Source organism: Culex quinquefasciatus, chromosome 1 (assembly GCF_015732765.1).
Source record: "Culex quinquefasciatus strain JHB chromosome 1, VPISU_Cqui_1.0_pri_paternal, whole genome shotgun sequence".
NCBI classification, from domain to species: Eukaryota; Metazoa; Arthropoda; class Insecta; order Diptera; family Culicidae; genus Culex; species Culex quinquefasciatus.
The window spans coordinates 45470381-45489443 of NC_051861.1; the positions used below are offsets into that span (position 1 = coordinate 45470381).

Sequence of the window (19063 nt, forward strand, 5' to 3'; positions counted from 1 at the left end):
GAGCGATATTAGGTTTTACGCTGACTCGGTTTTGAGGTTAGAAATTTGACAGCTTGGCTGCACTGTTTACATTTTTTACACGTGTGTCTCAGTAAAAATGTGTGTTCGTGTGCGCTCGTGACGTCACGCTGTAAAACCTAATGATGTGGCTTTATTCAATCATTCATGTGTTTAGGCACTTGAATAAAAAGTGTGACGTATTTTCAGTGTGGGACTGGGCGTCGTCGGACTGGGGGTTGAATGTAACAGAATCTTGAATAAAAATTAAAAGAGCTGGAGAACCGGGAGCGAGACCGGGAGCTTATTAATATACATTAACACTTGTAGCACCGACGGGGTCAAAACTTACGCGAAGCAGCAAGGGGGTCAAAAAAGTTGGAAATGCAATTTCATCCGGCTGTATCTCGGCGAAAACTCAACCGATTGGGATTAACTTTAATGCATTCGATCAGGAAGAATGTCGAGAATCACCTACAACAAGATAGATCTAAAACAGATGCGCCTAACTCATGTTACAATTAAAAAGGCATTTCCAATGTTTATTCCAAGTGTTTAAAGAACCGGTGAAGTTGCATTTCCAACTTTTTTGATCTCGTTGGGGTCCACAAGTGTTAATATATTAAGTTCAAACGCTTGGGCTCCTGGTTCTCTAAAACGAGCGGCGCTAAAAAATGACGAATTTTTCCGAGCTTTCGAGAATTTGATTTATAATGCCTAAAAATTTGAATAGCTTTACAAAACATTTTTTCTAGCATTTTTCATTTCTTGTTTTCAGATCGTTTTATATGCTTTTTAAGCAATAAAACTGAAAAATCTGCAAAAACACTTTAAAACCCCAGTTGATTTCGCATCACTGACTTAAAACTAATTTTTAAGTTCAATTCATAGATGGCAAGGTAGAAATAATAGCGGAGACATGAACCTGAAACAGAGCCTACCGTGCCATTAAGCTGTTTTGTACGGGACAGAAAATGGACTTGAGTTGATTTTTTTTTGTTCAATCCGAGTTATTTATTTGATGGTGTAGTAGAGAACCTGGAGCCTTTTAATAATTAATTATTGATTAATTATTAATAAGCTCCAGGTTCTCTACTGCGTAATCAAGTATTATCACCAAGTACCAAGTATTATGCACCATTCTATTCAAAGTTTAGCTGTGCTATCAAACTTTTTACAACAGCCGAATTGTTTATAGCTATTAAAAAGGCCAAAGTTTTAAAATATTTTCAACTTTCAAGCAAAGTGAGCACTTCCCATAAGCCGACGTAAACTTCCAGGACAAAGAATGTATAAATGTACCACCTAGGAAGCGCTTCCCTAACACGGGCGTGAACTTCGATTACCTTGGATGCTTATCATGTTTAAGCAAAACTATGATTTAAATTTTATTATGTTTGAGTAATTAGTGAGTAACTGAATTCTTATTACAAGGACTATTATAGCGTGTTTTTGTAGAATAGTGCTTTTGAATTTGTAAATAGTCGTTTGTAGCTAAGAACGCATCTAGATTGATAACATTTGTTTTCTCAATTTCTAAAGTAAAAAATGATTTGAATTGACATTTTCATTTATTTCCATTTGTTTTAAAACATATTTACAGCTTACAGGCTAATGAGATTTTTCGCATCTTTCGGTTGAAAAATAGTTCATTACACATTCTTATCCGTTTCATTATACAGCACACCACTTGGTCACTCCAGTTTGTTTATTATAATACTATTAAGTATTACATAAGTTCAAACATCACAATTTCTTAACCACTAAAGCCTTAAGCTCATAAACTTGGACTGAAACATCGCAATCCAGTCCATCCATAGTGTTTTCTATTCTTCTTACACAGTTACACAATAAATATTGAATGCCACAGGTTTGTTTGTAGGTTGGTAGTTCAGGATTTTTATTTAGTTTACAGCAGGTTTCACCCGGCGAAGGGTTGACGGTGCGCTCAAATTGTTCGTAATGCTACTAAATCTATAGATACTCTGGCTTCGTGTCCGCGCCTCACTAATCTTAGGATTTCATTCTTCCACTTACACTTCTAATAATATAGTTCTATAAATGCTCTCACGTTTGCAATTTACCGTTTTCTTGCTTCTCGCCTATCTAAAAGATTGTTTTATCGATTTGGGGGGTTACTTTTTACAAATAATAAAATATAAACAATAGTTTGTATAAAAACTAACGAAGGTTAAAACGTAAATTTACTTGACACAATGCTGGCCTCTTCTTAGGAAATCGTAGAAATCGAATAAAGGTCTCTTTTTTAAATTAAAATTTTATCCAATTTGACTAGCTCGATTTGATTGAAAAGCATGTAAATAAAAACAATTCAGAAATCCAAATCTGTAGCTTCCCTCGCTTCTTGCACTAAAGCGGGTAATGTACCCACTTGCCCCAGCGACCGGGAAAGGGGGTCACCTTAGACCATGGTCACGTTGCGTCGCTTCTTGGTGTCGGTTCCGCTGATGCTTCCGTTTTGCGTCGCCGTTCCGAGACTGCTGTTGGAGCCGTGGTTTGAGGGGATGTAACCGCCGTTGTTGCTGTTGGACGTGGTGTAGATTGGCAGGGGTGGGACCGGCGGGGTGCTTTCGTGCAGGTGATTGTTGTTTAGCAGGGACATCTGATCGTGCTGGGAGTGCGGCTGGGTTTGGTAGAACTGCTGGGGTACGTTGTTGTCTACAAGGTCGTCCATTAGGGTTGGTTGGTGGTGTGGGTGATGGTGATCGTGCTCTTGGAGAAGTTGCGTCGCGGACCAGGATTCGTAAGGGCTAAGGGTACGACCTCCGGGGATCGTCGGATTGGGGTTGTAGGTACGGGTAAGCGTGGTGTTGTTGGACGCGGTGGAGATGATGCTGACGGCGCAGTTGTTGTTGTTGCTGGTTGGGACGAGGAACGACTGGGAGTCGATGATGTGCTGCTGTTGCTTCAGTTCTTCGATAAGCTGTTGTTCCATCGGGTGGGTTGGTCCCATCGTGCTGTATCGCTTCTTGGCGAGCATCATTTCGTCGTCGATGCTGTAAATCGTCGGTATTCCAACTGTTTGGTGATCGTTGAGGTTCATGTCGTAGGACACTGAATTTGGCATGTGCGGATGGTGGTTTGCGTGGTTTGGGGAGGATGAAGATGAAGTGGTGGAGTTTGACGACGGTGAGGATGCATTTCCGGCAGTGACGATCACGCTGTGACTGTTCGACAGCTTGTGATCACTTTTGAACGACTTGATTGGCTTCTTCTGCTCGTCGTCGTGGGTATCGTGACGCTTCTTGACAACGCAGAAGTAGCAGTAGACCACGATGAGCGCTAGCAGCAGGATAACTCCGGCAATTATCGGAAGTAGCAACTCTAGACCGAGGTCCATGGTTTTGGCGATCCTCGGAATGATGTCCATTCCATCGTGGTGCTTGTTGATACCATCGTACGAGGACCAAATCGAGTCGTAACTCTCTGTTCCGCTTGAACTGGAAGAAGGGTACATCGTGGTCGGCTTTGGCTTCGGGACAAACACTCGAACATAGTTCGAAATCGGTCCCGGTTCAGCATCCTTTGTAAGCTTCGAATACGGTCTCACGGCAAAGTACAAGATCTGCCCGATCAAATGAGGCTCGTGGGTAATGTTCATTGTAAACGTACTATCATCACCAATCGAGTAGGTCAACGGATTATCGTGATGCCACAGCACTGCCGCTGTGTCGAAGTTGTCCACAATGTCCTTAATCGTGGTGGCGTATTTGACCTCGTACCGAGCGACCGTTTTCCCGCCCATATCCGGAGACGTCCAACCGAGGCGAACCTTCCTGCCTTCGACGTCAGCGCTGAGATCGCTGATGCGACCCACCAGCCGTCGGTTCTCGTCGTTGAGTTGATCTAGCGTTACGAACACGGTCATCGGCTGGAGCGTTCGCTGGAACGGCGTCAGCGGTTGCTTCAACGGGATCGTGATCGCACTTCCGCAGCAACGTTTCGAGTTGGTTGGGTTCACTGAAAACAAAAGAGATGATTGATTAGTTTACATTCATATAAGGTAAAAAAATAAGCGAACTCACCTCCATAGCTGGCACTCTCCGATAGCGAGTACGCCGTGTTCCCATTGTCACTCACGGTCACCTCGAACTGGTACGCCCCGGCGCCGCCAAACTCTTCCGCGTTAAAGTACCGCGAGTAGACTCCATCGCCCTTCGTAATGTCCGGATCGCCGGCACCCGTGTCGAGCAGCTTCAGCTTTTCTCGGCACTCCGTTACCATACCGGTGCCCGCTTGGCAAACCTTGTCCGGGCGGGTGACGGTCACTTCGACCAGGGCGGAGCTGACCGGGAGGTCTCCCTTTTTCACTTCGGCGTAGATGATCGGAGGTCCGCCGGATCGGCTCTGGTGAATCCAGGAGCGCGCCTGGATGACCGGAGCGTACTTGGAGCGGGGGGTGGCGATGACCTGAACGTAGTGCGGTTGGGGGTTTCCGTTGAACCGGTCGATCGTGTACGTCCAGGTGCCGGTTTCGTTGAGGACCGCCGAGATCATGAGTTGCTTTACGAGGGAGCGAGCGTCGCTGCGCGACGTGTAGACGTTTCCGTTGGGGCTGGTCAGTTTGAGGTTGGTGATCAGTGGGTTCTCCGGGTTGTGGATGTAAACGAAAAAGTAAGCGGGGGGTCCCATGAAGGAGTCCAGCATGAAGCTGCCGGTGACGGTGCGGCTGGTGCGCTTGGAAATCTGGTTGGAATCGTCGATCACGTCGACGAGCTCTTTGCGGTAGATTTCTACGGGAAGATCGTTGGTGTTGCCTTCGTAGTAGAGTTTTCCGACGTTGAACAGGACGTTGGTGAGTTCGAAGTAGGTCGTCAGGTAGGTCTTCTCTCCGTTATACTTGCACTCGAACACGGAGAAGGCAGCGCCACCGGTGCCGTGGGCCAGGGCGTCCAGCGGTTGACGTCGGATCACGTTGGGATAGTTGATCGTAGTGATGCGGATCTTGGAGGCACGTGCCGCATTTGCTAGCGATTTGTGATCGATGGAGAAGTCCATACCGGGCGCTATGACCATGATGACGGAGTTGGCGGACCCGTGCTGGCGGGTTCGCTCGTTCAGCATGCTGATCGCGTCCGATATGGCACAGGTTAGGCAAGCCGGTTGTCGTGAATCACTTGGAGAGTAAGGGATGAAGGACGCTACGAGGTCTTTGTTCTCTTGTTGGTGGAGGGACGATATTTGGAGCATCTTCTCGGTGGCGGTGTCGTTCGCGAGGACCATTCCGATTTCGGTGTTGGCTGGGAGGTCGTACACGACCCATTTACGGATAGCGCTTCGCAGGAAGCTCCAGGACTCGCGCAGTTGCATGTCGAGCGTTTCGTCAATGATGATCACGTAGCGAGTCGATTTGCGGGTTTTGTAACTGAACTTGGGCGTGGTGTTGATGATCACAGAGGGGTTCACGGCGATTGGGCTTTCGCTGGCAAAGTCTGGGTGTTTGAGGATCACGTCCAGGGTGCTACGACGATCACACATTTGGTTGTGCTTGGAAGGGGCGTACCGATTGTGGGTACCTTCGTCGCAGAACATCGCTACGGATGGAGCTTCCGCTGCGAACATGATACTGGTACGTGCATTACGATCGAGAATATCGCTGATATTGTAAGGCATGGGCGCCGATGTCGGACTTCCGCAGAGTCCATGATCATTCACAGGCGCGTCCGAACACCCAGTCAGCTTGACCTCATGATCGTCGTTGATGTAGCACCTCGGATAAACCGGATCCTTGTCATACCCGATCTCATCAAACACTCCATACCGATACTTGGCCCACTCGCGGACAAACTCCCGCCCGATCGTGTCCCTCCCCAAGACCTCGGAATCGATGTAGATCTGATCTCCCGGCTCGCCACATCCGGCATACTGATCCGTCCAGATCAACGACTCCCCGCGGGTGTGCGACCGAATCGTGACGTCCGCCCTGTCGCCTCCCGCCGAAGTTCTCGTCTGGTTGTACGGGATGCACGAGTTGGGCCAGCGGGCCGGCAGAACTACGGAGATTTCGCCAAAGTACACCCGCCCGTCCAGAGCCGAGAACAGGTACTGCGAGGCAGATGTTAGCATGATCTGGAAGAGCAAGAGACAAGAAAGAAAATAATTAGTTTCTAGTTGCGTTTTCTCACGGTCGGTCTCGCGGGGTAAGAGTTTGTTTCTAGGATCGTCTCGAGAGTCGGCGTTTCAAGTGCAACTGTTAATTGAAGAAACGGCCGCTGAAAACAACGAGGAAATTGATTTTTAGAGTGGCCCGTGAAGAGCTGCCGCGCACCGACCTACGAGGAGTACGGTGAGAAATGATTGATTTCGAAATAATAAATCGATCTTTGGAGTTTGGGACAGCATCTCTACGAGTAGGATCGACCACGCATTTTTTTTTTTTGGGGAGGAATTTAATTTGGTGGAAAAACGGTGGCGCGAGCTCCGAAAAAGGGAATTTGATCGATGATGATGTGACTTTGGGGCTGTAATTAAAAAGCATCATCGTCGCTCTCCGTTTTCAGATTTTCATTGGACATCGTCTCCAAGAAGAAGATCGCTCCAAAACGAGAACGTCGCGCCATCATCAACGGTACGTTGAGTAATTTTAATTGTGCGAAAATTTTCGAAATGACCGATATTTGTGCCGCTTCGGCGTCCATGTGTGTAGAGGTAGAAGAGAATTTGATGATCTACCCCCGCCCGCGGACGAGCGAATCTCCATCTTTGGGGCCCCAATAGTTACAACTCGCGGCGGATGCTGCAAAAGTAGAAACTCCATTAGGCCCAGATCCGAGCGCAAATGTGGGCTCTTCTCTCAGGAGGTCAAATTTGGCAGTAAAATCTGCTATTAACGGCAGCAGCTGTCGAGGCCGACCCAAGAGTAGTTACACCCCTCTGAGTGTAGTGTGAGGTCTCAGGCACATACGAAACCCCGCCAAAATACAGTACGTCAGAGATGCAGTTGGAAGATCATCAGCAGTAAAGTGAAAACTGGTTTTTGGGGTGCAAGGTGGCCAACGAGTTGTGGGTTTCCCCTCTGGAGTTCCTCGGCGCAGTGAGTAAACTTGTATTTTGTGTTTAATTAACATAAGCGTGGCCAACCGATCCTGGGCAGGTGGCACACGCGTGGTGCTCTCGAGCAATTCCGGGTAATTTGGGGGTCTGATTTTTTTTGTTGGAAATCTCTCTTGTTTGGGGAGCACACGACGCACTTTCTTCATCTTCCTTCACCGGTTGAACGGGTGTGTAATTTTCACGCAGCTGAACGGGCTTGGTTATCGATGTTGTGCGAGGAGCTCGGAGATCGATCCTGGCGCGTTGCCTGCGTGCAACGTGATGGTTGATTGGTACTACCTTTTCTAGAAAGCATGCGCTCGCTAATGAGCCACAGATGTTTGCGATGAAGGTCGATGGTTAAAATGTATTGACGACGACGATCACGTTTTGAAACTCAATATGCTAAGAACCAAACAAGACTTAATTGGGTCCTAAAATGAAGCTTAGATTGCTGATATTTTTGTTTACAGCGATAAAGCTTATTTTTCTGAGTACAATGACCTTTTGTACGACCACAAAGAGTTTAAAATGGATTTTTAAATCAATTTTGAAAAATTAACCTCGCGGTCCTTCTTGACAGCAAAGCTCCTACTTGACAGCTCGTTCCAAGGGGACCATAGTTGATCCATCGAAAAAATGTTGTCTTGTAAATTTTTTTTTTGAGTTAAAATGAAAAAAAAAGATCAGAAATGGTTTTTAACCGTGTTTTTTACCGTTGTACATAAAAATTGACACAGGGTACCCAATTGTTGAATGTTTCAATTATTTTATGATATTTGGATAATCTTATAATGTATTTCCAATAATAAATTGCTTTATAGTTCAATATTTGAATAATTCTGAATAATTGAAAATGTCGCAATTGAAAAATCGGAAAACTTCACAAAGGGTTCATAGTTACCGATGTATTGTTAGATAAAAACAAAGGCTTAATTTAATTCTTCCCAGGGTTATGAAACCTAAACAAACTGTTCGATTTCGAAGTCCAAAAAAAATTTAAAAAAAAATCTCAGCTCAGACACGTTTTAAAAAGCTAAAGTGCAAAATTGATTTTCCGAAAAATTGTAAAGTTTTGGAGCATTGGTGTCTTGGGAAGAACTGTTGCAAATGGAAAGGGGCAACTTTTGGTTTGGTTGAAAATTCGGTTGGTTCACGATTAGAGTGATTTTGAAAATCTTCCTTCAAAAATTTTTGGGATACATCCTTAAAATATTCATGAGAAATTATCATTTAAACCCAAAATATTACCAAAGATCGATTTGTTGACAATTTGGCTCAATTCTGAGGGCAGGTTCAGTTTCAGTGGGCCAAATTACATGTAAAAACATATATTTGGACAATTTCGTTAGGGTGGTCCCATATGGATTTCTCTTAACAATTAGACTTTTACAAATGAAGAAATTTTGAGTTTAAAGAAAAACACCTTTAAGATGTTTTCAGCGTTTACAGTGCTGGATCTCCTCTTTTAAATTCAAGCTGGCGCTAAAAATTTGGCTTGCACCTTTTCGCATAGTTTATACAATCAAAATATTTGAGAAAATATTTCTTAGTTTCCTCACACTGAATTCAACTTGATCATCGTTATTTAAATACATTTTACGTAGATTTTTTTTAAAGCTTTAGCTTTTTGAGTTTTTTTTTTAATTTTTAATAATGTTCTTTTTTTATTTTGTGGAATAAAGCAATTTGGCTGGAAATGTACAATCAATTATCTGCGTTTCGTAGAATATTTTAACATGTACAAAACCTTCAAGAAATACTTTTAAATCTCACATGCTTTTTTGCCTTCCTCACTGAGGTAAGGCTATATTCCTGCTCTAAAAATGAACTTTGTATAAAAACATCGTAGACCCACCTTCATGTATACATATCGACTCAGAATCGAAAACTGAACAAATGTCTGTGTGTGTGTATGTGTGTGACCAACAAACTAGCTCATGTTCTAGGCACTGGCTGAACCGATTTGACCCGAACATGTTGCATTCGACTTGGTTTAGGGTCCCATAGATCGAGTTTTACACAGATTGAAGTTTCGATAAGTAGTTCAAAAGTTATGTATAAAAATGTGTTTTCACATATATCCGGATCTCACTTAAATGTATGTAAACTAGGTCCGGGTCCTCCATTCGACCCATCGTTGGTTAGGTTATCAAAAGACCTTTCCAACGAGCCTAAAACATTGAAGATCTGGCAACCCTGTCTCGAGATATGGCCCGTTAAGTGATATTGATGTACTTTTTGGAAGCCGGATCTCACTTAAATCTATGTAAACTATGTCCGGATCCACTATCTAACCCATCGTTGATTAGGTAATCAAAAGACCTTTCCAACGAGTCCAAAACATTGAAGATCTGGCAACCCTGTCTCGAGATATGGCCACTTAAGTGATCCATTTTTTTGGTGTAATGCCACTTTAACAACTAAAATTGAGCTAATACTCTTTCATTACAAGGTCATATTTACGCCTTTTTAACTTATAAATCTGAACCATATCTCATAATTTGCCTTTTTTGAATTCGTAAAACATAGAAAATAAAAAGAATAAAAAACCTTTCTTTTTAATATTTTAAAATTTTGCTCATCAAAAAATTGGACAATAAATTTTAGCGCGTAATTCTATTCTTGATTGCTCTCATAATTATGTTAAAATTTTATTTTATTTCAAGAAACCAAATGGATCAGAAAATTCCTTTGAAAGATTTTCGAATAATTATTTTTATAACGTCATGATTCGAATTCCCGGACGCTTCGAAACCCGGACACTTCAACTTGCTTTATCAATTATTTGGATATAAGTTTGCATTATGAATGTCAAAACTGTGTTATTTGATGAATTCTAACATCAACTTTCATTTAAAGATTGTTTGAACGCTGAAGTTAATGCCGAAACAATTAAAGAAAATAAAATTATAAGTTTAACAAAAATGCGAAACATTTCAATGGAAATATTTCATAGGCGTCCGAAGCACCGGGAAGGCAAAGCTGAAATTAGTGGTTTTGATTTCCTTAAATTCTAGCCATTTTTTATATAAACTATCAATTGTTTTGATGTTAACAGCTTATTTGAGCATGAGCATGAGCATGAGAGATCACCCATGGTTGCCCCTCCGTTGCTGAACAGAACCGTAATATCCTTTCAGCACTACTGATCATAGGCTTCGACGATTTAGTGGTGTTTCCCTTATCAACAGCAGTTGCGAATAGTTAACAGTCATTGGCCACCAACGGCGCCCGCCATGTCAGTTTGTAGATCTCGATTTTAAGGGACGGGAATGTTAGTTAGCGCTGTTTTGATGTTAACAGCTTATTTGAGACCTAAAGAATGCCATTCACTAACATTTCAGTCCAAATTTGTGCTATTCATAAGTAAAATCGACTGTCCGGAATTCGAAGCAAAAGTGTCCGGATTTCGAATCAGCTCTTATCAGTGTCCGGGATTCGAAGCACAACAAGTCATTTTAATTTTTAAATTCTGATGAAAAATTGTTAGAAAAGACATATTTTGCATGCATTCCCTTTAAACTGACTATTTATACTATATCCTGATGATATTTTTACATTTCCAACTTATTACATGATTTTTTGCCAGCTATAACAAAAATAATATGGTACTAAGTGTCTGTATTTCGAATCATAACGTTATCGTTGTTTGTCCCCGATTTTTTTTAGCCAAATCAAAAATATAAATGTTACAATTTCAAGCAATTAGACAAATTTGGAGAAATCTCTAGACCGAGATGAAAACTAATTTAATGACATCCATCTATTTAACAGTCAGTCCGATGGTACCGTTGGCAATCACAAAGATAATGTTGATTGTGATGATGTTCCCGCTTCTATACCCAAGAATGGCACAAAACCTGGAATGAAACAAGTACACATCACCACCAACTCCAACTCCCCCGTCGCTCTGAACCACTACTCGTTCACATTTAAATTGACCTGAATCTGCTCCGGCCTATTGACGAGCTTGAGAACTACTACGACTGCTGCTGAAGCTAAGCAATGCCATCATGACTGCTGCTGTATCTCGCTCATTGAATCACGACAACGAGACCACGAATGGCAATGACGACTTCACCGACTGTCGACCAGGTACCCTTCTATTGCTGCTGCCTGTCTGGTCTGGTCTGGTTGTAGCAGGACCGCGCTGCCATTGAGAGACCCCATTAGAGGGCCCATTATGCTCGACTCTACTCGACTCTTGCGCGCTCCATATGACATTATATTGTCGGATTCCCATATTTTCATTTCTCACGGGTTCGTCCTCTTTGCGTCTATTCTTGGCCCGCTCCGAACTAAGCAAACAAACCCCCTGAATAAAATACCGGATTACACCGTGAAAACATACCAACATGAGAACAACATCAGGCGCAACAACATATTGCATCCTCAACGGAACCTGACCCTTGAGGGTCTTCGGCTCAAATTTTGTTCTTTCCTTTGCCCTAATCGAAAGTTTGTTGGTGCAACCCACAAGATATTCGATATGATCTCACAAACGGTCGTTTAGATAGAGTCTCTGCTCCTAAAGGTTATGTTTTCTCTGGGTGCACCCTCAGAATCGCCTTTGGACGCACATTTTCCGTAGAATTACGAGCTGTGGTAGCAGTCTGGGCCGTCACTTTCATTCATGCTGCCGCTGCCGCTGAACAAACGGCCACACAATGTCGGGTATGGTCACGAATAGAAGCTAAGGAGAGGATCCCCCCCCCTTCCAGAAATAACAGCAACAGGTGGTTAAGAGATGAGCCGGGCGCGCTCTCCAGATGAGCATATTGCCCACCTTAGAATCATAACCAAGAAGATGGAGAAGAAGCGACGAACCTCCTGAGAATGGGCTGGGAATGATTGTTTATTTTCTTAAGGCACCGACTGCCGGTGCTGGTAGGGCGGCATTTGAACTCTTGAGTGGTTCGTGGCCCTTGAACCTGACACATGGGAGCTACTGCCCGTCGTTCATCAACCACGACGCGAGGGGGAATTCCACGGAATCTACTGGTACGTGTGCCAGTCCAGGGTTTGCAGGAGGAGAATTACGATGATTGAGCAGAAAAGTGGTGTGGGCTTCGCCGTGGATAACAAGAAAAGTTATAATCGCTTATTTGTACAGAATAGAAGCGGGGTGATTGTTTTTCTGGCACAGATTGATTTTTTTTGTTGGTCTGTGGTAGACAGGTGTTGGATAGTTTTGATGAATACGAAAGAGTTCCTGTAATTAAACTTGACTGTAGAGCTGAAATTTCAATTTAAATTTTCGTAAAACTTTCATAATTTAAATCCAATTTTAGAATCTGGTTCACTGAACTTACTGTACAAAAAATCAAACCATCCACATTAACGACCCCCGGGTCTTTTGTGGTCTCTATTGCAAGTTTCTGCTCGAACCTAGGAGTCCGAAGGCTTGAATGGGGAGATCACCCAAACCTCTTTCTACTCCAAGGAACCTTCCACCCCAGTGTTTGAACTGACGACCTTTGGATTGCGAGTCCAACCGCCGCCAGCGATTCCACCGGAGTAGGTTTGGTTTGGTGTGTTGTTTGTACTTATGGCATGGAGACGACTCCTACACCTGGAACGACTTAACGGCCTAACAACCAAGGCCGGGACCGACATTTTACTTCCTCATCCGATGGAAGGTTGCAGCAGATGGGAATCGAACCCAGAATCATCCGCTTACAAAGCGGACAGCGTAACCATTCGGCCACGCACTGCCACTTACTGTACATCCGCGCAAAAAAGAACGCTTAAGCGTTAAGTTCATGTTGGGATTAAGAAAAAATCTGCCTAACTTTAAAGCAAACCCAGCAAAATATTAAAAACAAAAACGTCAGTGGGGGTGACATTGGGTCAAAGTGTTTTTTTACGGATTTTAAAAGTTCTCAGTTTCTTTGCAATGAAACTAAATTCTGTTAAAAGGGTTGTGTAGGGACATCTTAAGATTCTAGTTCTTAGAACAATGCTTAACCTTTTGGCAGCTGTTTAAAGTTGAGATACGTTTTCGGCCAACAATGACTTCTCAAAAATCATGTTTTCAATATTTTTGTTGGAATTGCTCGAAAAGTACCCAAATGTTAGAAAATCTATACATTGTAGCATGTCAATACAATTCCCTTGAACAAGAAACACTGTTGGATGACTTGTTTTTACTCTATCTTTGTATTTGATCATAATTTTAGTTTCATTTGACTTAATGTCACCCCCTCCACTCCACCAAGTTTTGGAAAAAAATATTAGTAAACTATCTAAGAACAGTGCTACGTTAAAATTGATGTTATTTAAATTGTTTTTGTTATTAAGAATATCGAGAGGTGTATTGTTTTTTTACCCATAGCCACACCCACTGACGGAACCTTAACAACAAATTTCAAGCATAAGGGACCATCCACAAACCACGTCGACACTTTTTTGGAAATTTCAAACACCCCCTCCCCTCATTGTAGACAATTTCCATACAAACAAAATCTTTTTTTGTATGGAGCGTGGACAATCGCAACCCTCCCCCCCCCCCGGCCACCTAACGAAACGAAACGAATTTTTCCTCAAACTAAAGGGTACAAATTAAATACGTACGGAATGTTCTGGAATCAATCATATCAACCGTGGTAGAGAAGTGTTTAAAGTAACTGTAAAAAAAGTTTTCATTAAATTTTGAAAAATTTAAAAAGTTAGTTAGCATAGTAAACAAAAATACGAACATTATTATTTGAATATTCTCAAAATGTCATTATTTTCTCCAGGAACATGAATTTGAATCGGAAAACGGAAAGCATTTTCGGATTATTTGAACAATATTTCCTTTAAAAGAAGGTAACATAAATTTACAAATAATAAATATTATGAGTCTTTAAAACATAATTCAAAAAAAAAACTCTAAATCTTTTGGCAATTTCAGCAGAACAAATTCGATATAAAGTGTGAAAACATTTGATTCATGCTTCGAGTTCTGTTTAAAATGCACAATGAATTGATATTAAAAAACTAACTTAATCCACCTATGTGGTTGGTGCCTTCCTCACTCTTTTCCAACAAAGGGTGATATGTAATATGATGGATTTGGACACAAATTTGATCAAAAAAAACACACATATCACTCAAGGGCTCATAAGTGGTCAGAACTCGAGGCAGGGTTGCCAGATCTTCAATGTTGTGGACTCGTTGGAAAGGTATCTCGATTACCTAATCAACGATGGGTAGAATGATGGATCCGGACATTGTTTACATACATTTAAGTAAGATCCGGCTACAAAAAAAAGTACATAAATATCACTTAAGTGGTCAGAACTCGAGACAGGGTTGCCAGATCTTCAATGTTTAGGACTCGTTGGAAAGGTCTTTTAATTACCTAACCAACGATGGGTCGGATGATGGATCTGGATATTGTTTACATACATTTAAGTGAGATCCGGCTACAAAAAAGTACATATATATCACTTAAGTGGTCATAACTCGAGACAGGGTTGCCAGATCTTCAGTGTTGTGGACTCGTTGGAAAGGTCTTTTGATTACCTAACCAACGATGGGTCGGATGATGGATCCGGATATTGTTTACATACATTTAAGTGAGATCCGGCTACAAAAAAGTACATATATATCACTTAAGTGGTCATAACTCGAGACATGTTTGCCAGATCTTCAATGTTGTGGACTCGTTGGAAAGGTCTTTCGATTACCTAACCAACGATGGATCGGATGATGGATCCGGATATTGTTTACATACATTAAAGTGAGATCCGGCTACAAAAAAGTACATATATATCACTTCCGGCTACAAAAAAGTACATATATATCACTTAAGTGGTCATAACTCGAGACAGGGTTGCCAGATCTTCAATGTTGTGGACTCGTTGGAAAGGTCTTTCGATTACCTAACCAACGATGGGTCGGATGATGGATCCGGATATTGTTTACATACATTTAAGTGAGATCCGGCTACAAAAAAGTACATATATATCACTTAAGTGGTCATAACTCGAGACAGGGTTGCCAGATCTTCAATGTTGTGGACTCGTTGGAAAGGTCTTTCGATTACCTAACCAACGATGGGTCGGATGATGGATCTGGATATTGTTTACATACATTTAAGTGAGATCCGGCTACAAAAAAGTACATATATATCACTTAAGTGGTCATAACTCGAGACAGGGTTGCCAGATCTTCAATGTTGTGGACTCGTTGGAAAGGTCTTTCGATTACCTAACCAACGATGGGTCGGATGATGGATCCGGATATTGTTTACATACATTTAAGTGAGATCCGGCTACAAAAAAGTACATATATATCACTTAAGTGGTCATAACTCGAGACAGGGTTGCCAGATCTTCAATGTTGTGGACTCGTTGGAAAGGTCTTTCGATTACCTAACCAACGATGGATCGGATGATGGATCCGGATATTGTTTACATACATTAAAGTGAGATCCGGCTACAAAAAAGTACATATATATCACTTAAGTGGTCATAACTCGAGACAGGGTTGCCAGATCTTCAATGTTGTGGACTCGTTGGAAAGGTCTTTTGATTACCTAACCAACGATGGGTCGGATGATGGATCCGGATATTGTTTACATACATTTAAGTGAGATCCGGCTACAAAAAAGTACATATATATCACTTAAGTGGTCATAACTCGAGACAGGGTTGCCAGATCTTCAATGTTGTGGACTCGTTGGAAAGGTCTTTCGATTACCTAACCAACGATGGGTCGGATGATGGATCTGGATATTGTTTACATACATTTAAGTGAGATCCGGCTACAAAAAAGTACATATATATCACTTAAGTGGTCATAACTCGAGACAGGGTTGCCAGATCTTCAATGTTGTGGACTCGTTGGAAAGGTCTTTCGATTACCTAACCAACGATGGGTCGGATGATGGATCCGGATATTGTTTACATACATTTAAGTGAGATCCGGCTACAAAAAAGTACATAAATATCACTTAAGTGGTCAGAACTCGAGACAGGGTTGCCAGATCTTCAATGTTTAGAACTCGTTGGAAAGGTCTTTTAATTACCTAACCAACGATGGGTCGGATGATGGATCCGGATATTGTTTACATACATTTAAGTGAGATCCGGCTACAAAAAAGTACATAAATATCACTTAGGTGGTCAGAACTCGAGACAGGGATGCCAGATCTTCAATGTTTAAGACTCGTTGGAAAGGTCTTTTAATTACTCAACCAACGATGGGTCGGATGATGGATCCGGACATTGTTTACATACATTTAAGTAAGATCCGGCTACAAAAAAGTACATAAATATCACTAAAGTGGTCAGAACTCGAGACAGGGTTGCCAGATCTTCAATGTTTAGAACTCGTTGGAAAGGTCTTTTAATTACCTAACCAACGATGGGTCGGATGATGGATCCGGATATTGTTTACATACATTTAAGTGAGATCCGGCTACAAAAAAGTACATATATATCACTTAAGTGGTCATAACTCGAGACATGTTTGCCAGATCTTCAATGTTGTGGACTCGTTGGAAAGGTCTTTCGATTACCTAACCAACGATGGGTCGGATGATGGATCCGGATATTGTTTACATACATTTAAGTGAGATCCGGCTACAAAAAAGTACATATATATCACATAAGTGGTCATAACTCGAGACAGGGTTGCCAGATCTTCAATGTTGTGGACTCGTTGGAAAGGTCTTTTGATTACCTAACCAACGATGGGTCGGATGATGGATCCGGATATTGTTTACATACATTTAAGTGAGATCCGGCTACAAAAAAGTACATATATATCACTTAAGTGGTCATAACTCGAGACAGGGTTGCCAGATCTTCAATGTTGTGGACTCGTTGGAAAGGTCTTTCGATTACCTAACCAACGATGGGTCGGATGATGGATCCGGATATTGTTTACATACATTTAAGTGAGATCCGGCTACAAAAAAGTACATAAATATCACTTAAGTGGTCAGAACTCGAGACAGGGTTGCCAGATCTTCAATGTTTAGGACTCGTTGGAAAGGTCTTTTAATTACCTAACCAACGATGGGTCGGATGATGAATCCAGATATTGTTTACATACATTTAAGTGAGATCCGGCTACAAAAAAGTACATATATATCACTTAAGTGGTCATAACTCGAGACAGGGTTGCCAGATCTTCAATGTTGTAGATTCGTTGGAAAGGTCTTTTGATTACCTAACCAACGATGGGTCGGATGATGGATCCGGACATTGTTTACATACATTTAAATGAGATCCGGCTACAAAAAAGTACATAAATATCACTTAAGTGGTTATAACTCGAGACAGGGTTGCCAGATCTTCAATGTTGTGGACTCGTTGGAAAGGTCTTTCAATTACCTAAATAACTATGTATAACATGATGATGTTTGGTTCAGTTTACTGTCATTTATTCATCTTCCAAAAATTTGCGAAAACACATTTTTATACATAACTTTTGAACTACTTATCGAAACTTCAAACAATTCAATAGCACCGTATGGGACCCTAAACCAAATCGAATGCGACTGGTTTGGTCAAAATCGGTTCAGCCAGTGCTGAGAAAACTGAGTGACATTATTGGTCACATACACACACACATACACACACACATACACACACACATACACACACACATACACACACACATACACACACACATACACACAGACATTTGTTCAGTTTTCGATTCTGAGTCGATATGTATACATCAAGGTGGGTTTTCGAGCTTTTAATAAAAAGTTCAATTTTAGAGCAGGATTATAGCCTTACCTCAGTGAGGAAGGCAAAAAGTGATTATAACGGATTCCAGGCAAACTGTAACTATTTTACAATTTTACCAAAAATTTATTATATTATTATACAGCAATTCCCCACGCAAACAGCATGATTCGAAAAAAAGTTCTCCGATCGGGCTCAAAGGGTACAAAAAGTTGTGAATTTTTGTACCCTAACATGTATAGGTCATCGCTGACATTTTCAAGTTATCGCAGTTTTAGTGAAAAAAGTAAATTTTTCCCCGTTTTCGTCATTTTCCCATTTTTTCGCGTGCCCGTCAAAAACTCCAGTTTTTATTTTCAAATTTTTTTATTGAAAACATAGTTTCACCATTGTTTGATATATAATGTAAAATTTTCCGTGGAATCAGGTAAAAATATTTTCAGGTATAGGCTCTTTGGTCCCGAGACCTTCAAAACAGCATTTTAAGTTTTCATACGACCTTTTTTAAATGTTAAGCTAGATTTTTGAAACTTCTTACTATTTTTCCCAAATAGCCAAACTTCTTATGCGTCTAAGACAGCTAAAATCGGATGAAATGGCGCGGAGTTATGATTTTTTGAAAAAAAGTGGTTTTTGCGAAAATCTGATTTTAACAAGAAAAACTATGGCTATCAAAGTCTCTCTGGAATTAAAAATAAGAATATTCAAGTAAAAAAAAATATAAGAATAATTCAACACAACTATTTTTTAAAAGTTTTTCGTTAAGTATTTTTTAGTATTTAGTATTTTTTCGGATTTTTTTATGATCCCAATCTCACCCCCTCCCACACTCAATGTAGGGGAGAGTGGGGAGACTTGATCCCCTTTTTTTGTATCGCACATAACTCTGTCAATTTCTCACAAAACTATAAACTTTTTGCATGAATTGAAAGCTTAAATATTCATCTATTTTTGGCTAATAAGGGTATTTCATCAGATTAACTCTTCGAATCATATCATGCGTTTAAAAAAAATATTTTAAACGAGCATTTCAAAAATGTTAGGGGTAACTTGATTCCCCTTTCAACATTTTGAAGAAATCTTAAGCAAAATGTTTCTTATTCATCCAAACTTTAAATTTTCTATAAGTTACAGCAATTTCACATAAAACCTGTACGTTTGTGTTCAAAATATAACAAGTAAAATGTGTAAAATATTTAAAAAACATAAAATATTATTTTTTAGACCAAAATTAAGCATGTTTACAAAAGCTGGAAATTTTTGTTTACAAAACTTTTGAAAAAAGGTTCAAACTGCAGTAAGTTATGTACAAATATACTAAA

At 41.1% G+C, this 19063-nt stretch overlaps 1 protein-coding gene across 1 annotated transcript in view; it reads right to left on the reverse strand.

Moving 5' to 3' along the window:
- Positions 1-1549: 1549 nt before the first annotated feature.
- Positions 1550-19063, reverse strand: part of LOC6041357 (calcium-activated chloride channel regulator 1) — a 105354-nt gene continuing 87840 nt past the window's right edge. Inside the window, exons 2-3 of the mRNA XM_001850579.2 lie at positions 4044-6087; positions 1550-3978 (exon numbers count right to left, since the gene is read on the reverse strand). Of these exons, the coding sequence (XP_001850631.2) occupies positions 2420-3978; positions 4044-6087 (3603 nt within the window). The 3' untranslated portion in view covers positions 1550-2419. The remainder of the gene's footprint in view (positions 3979-4043; positions 6088-19063) is intronic.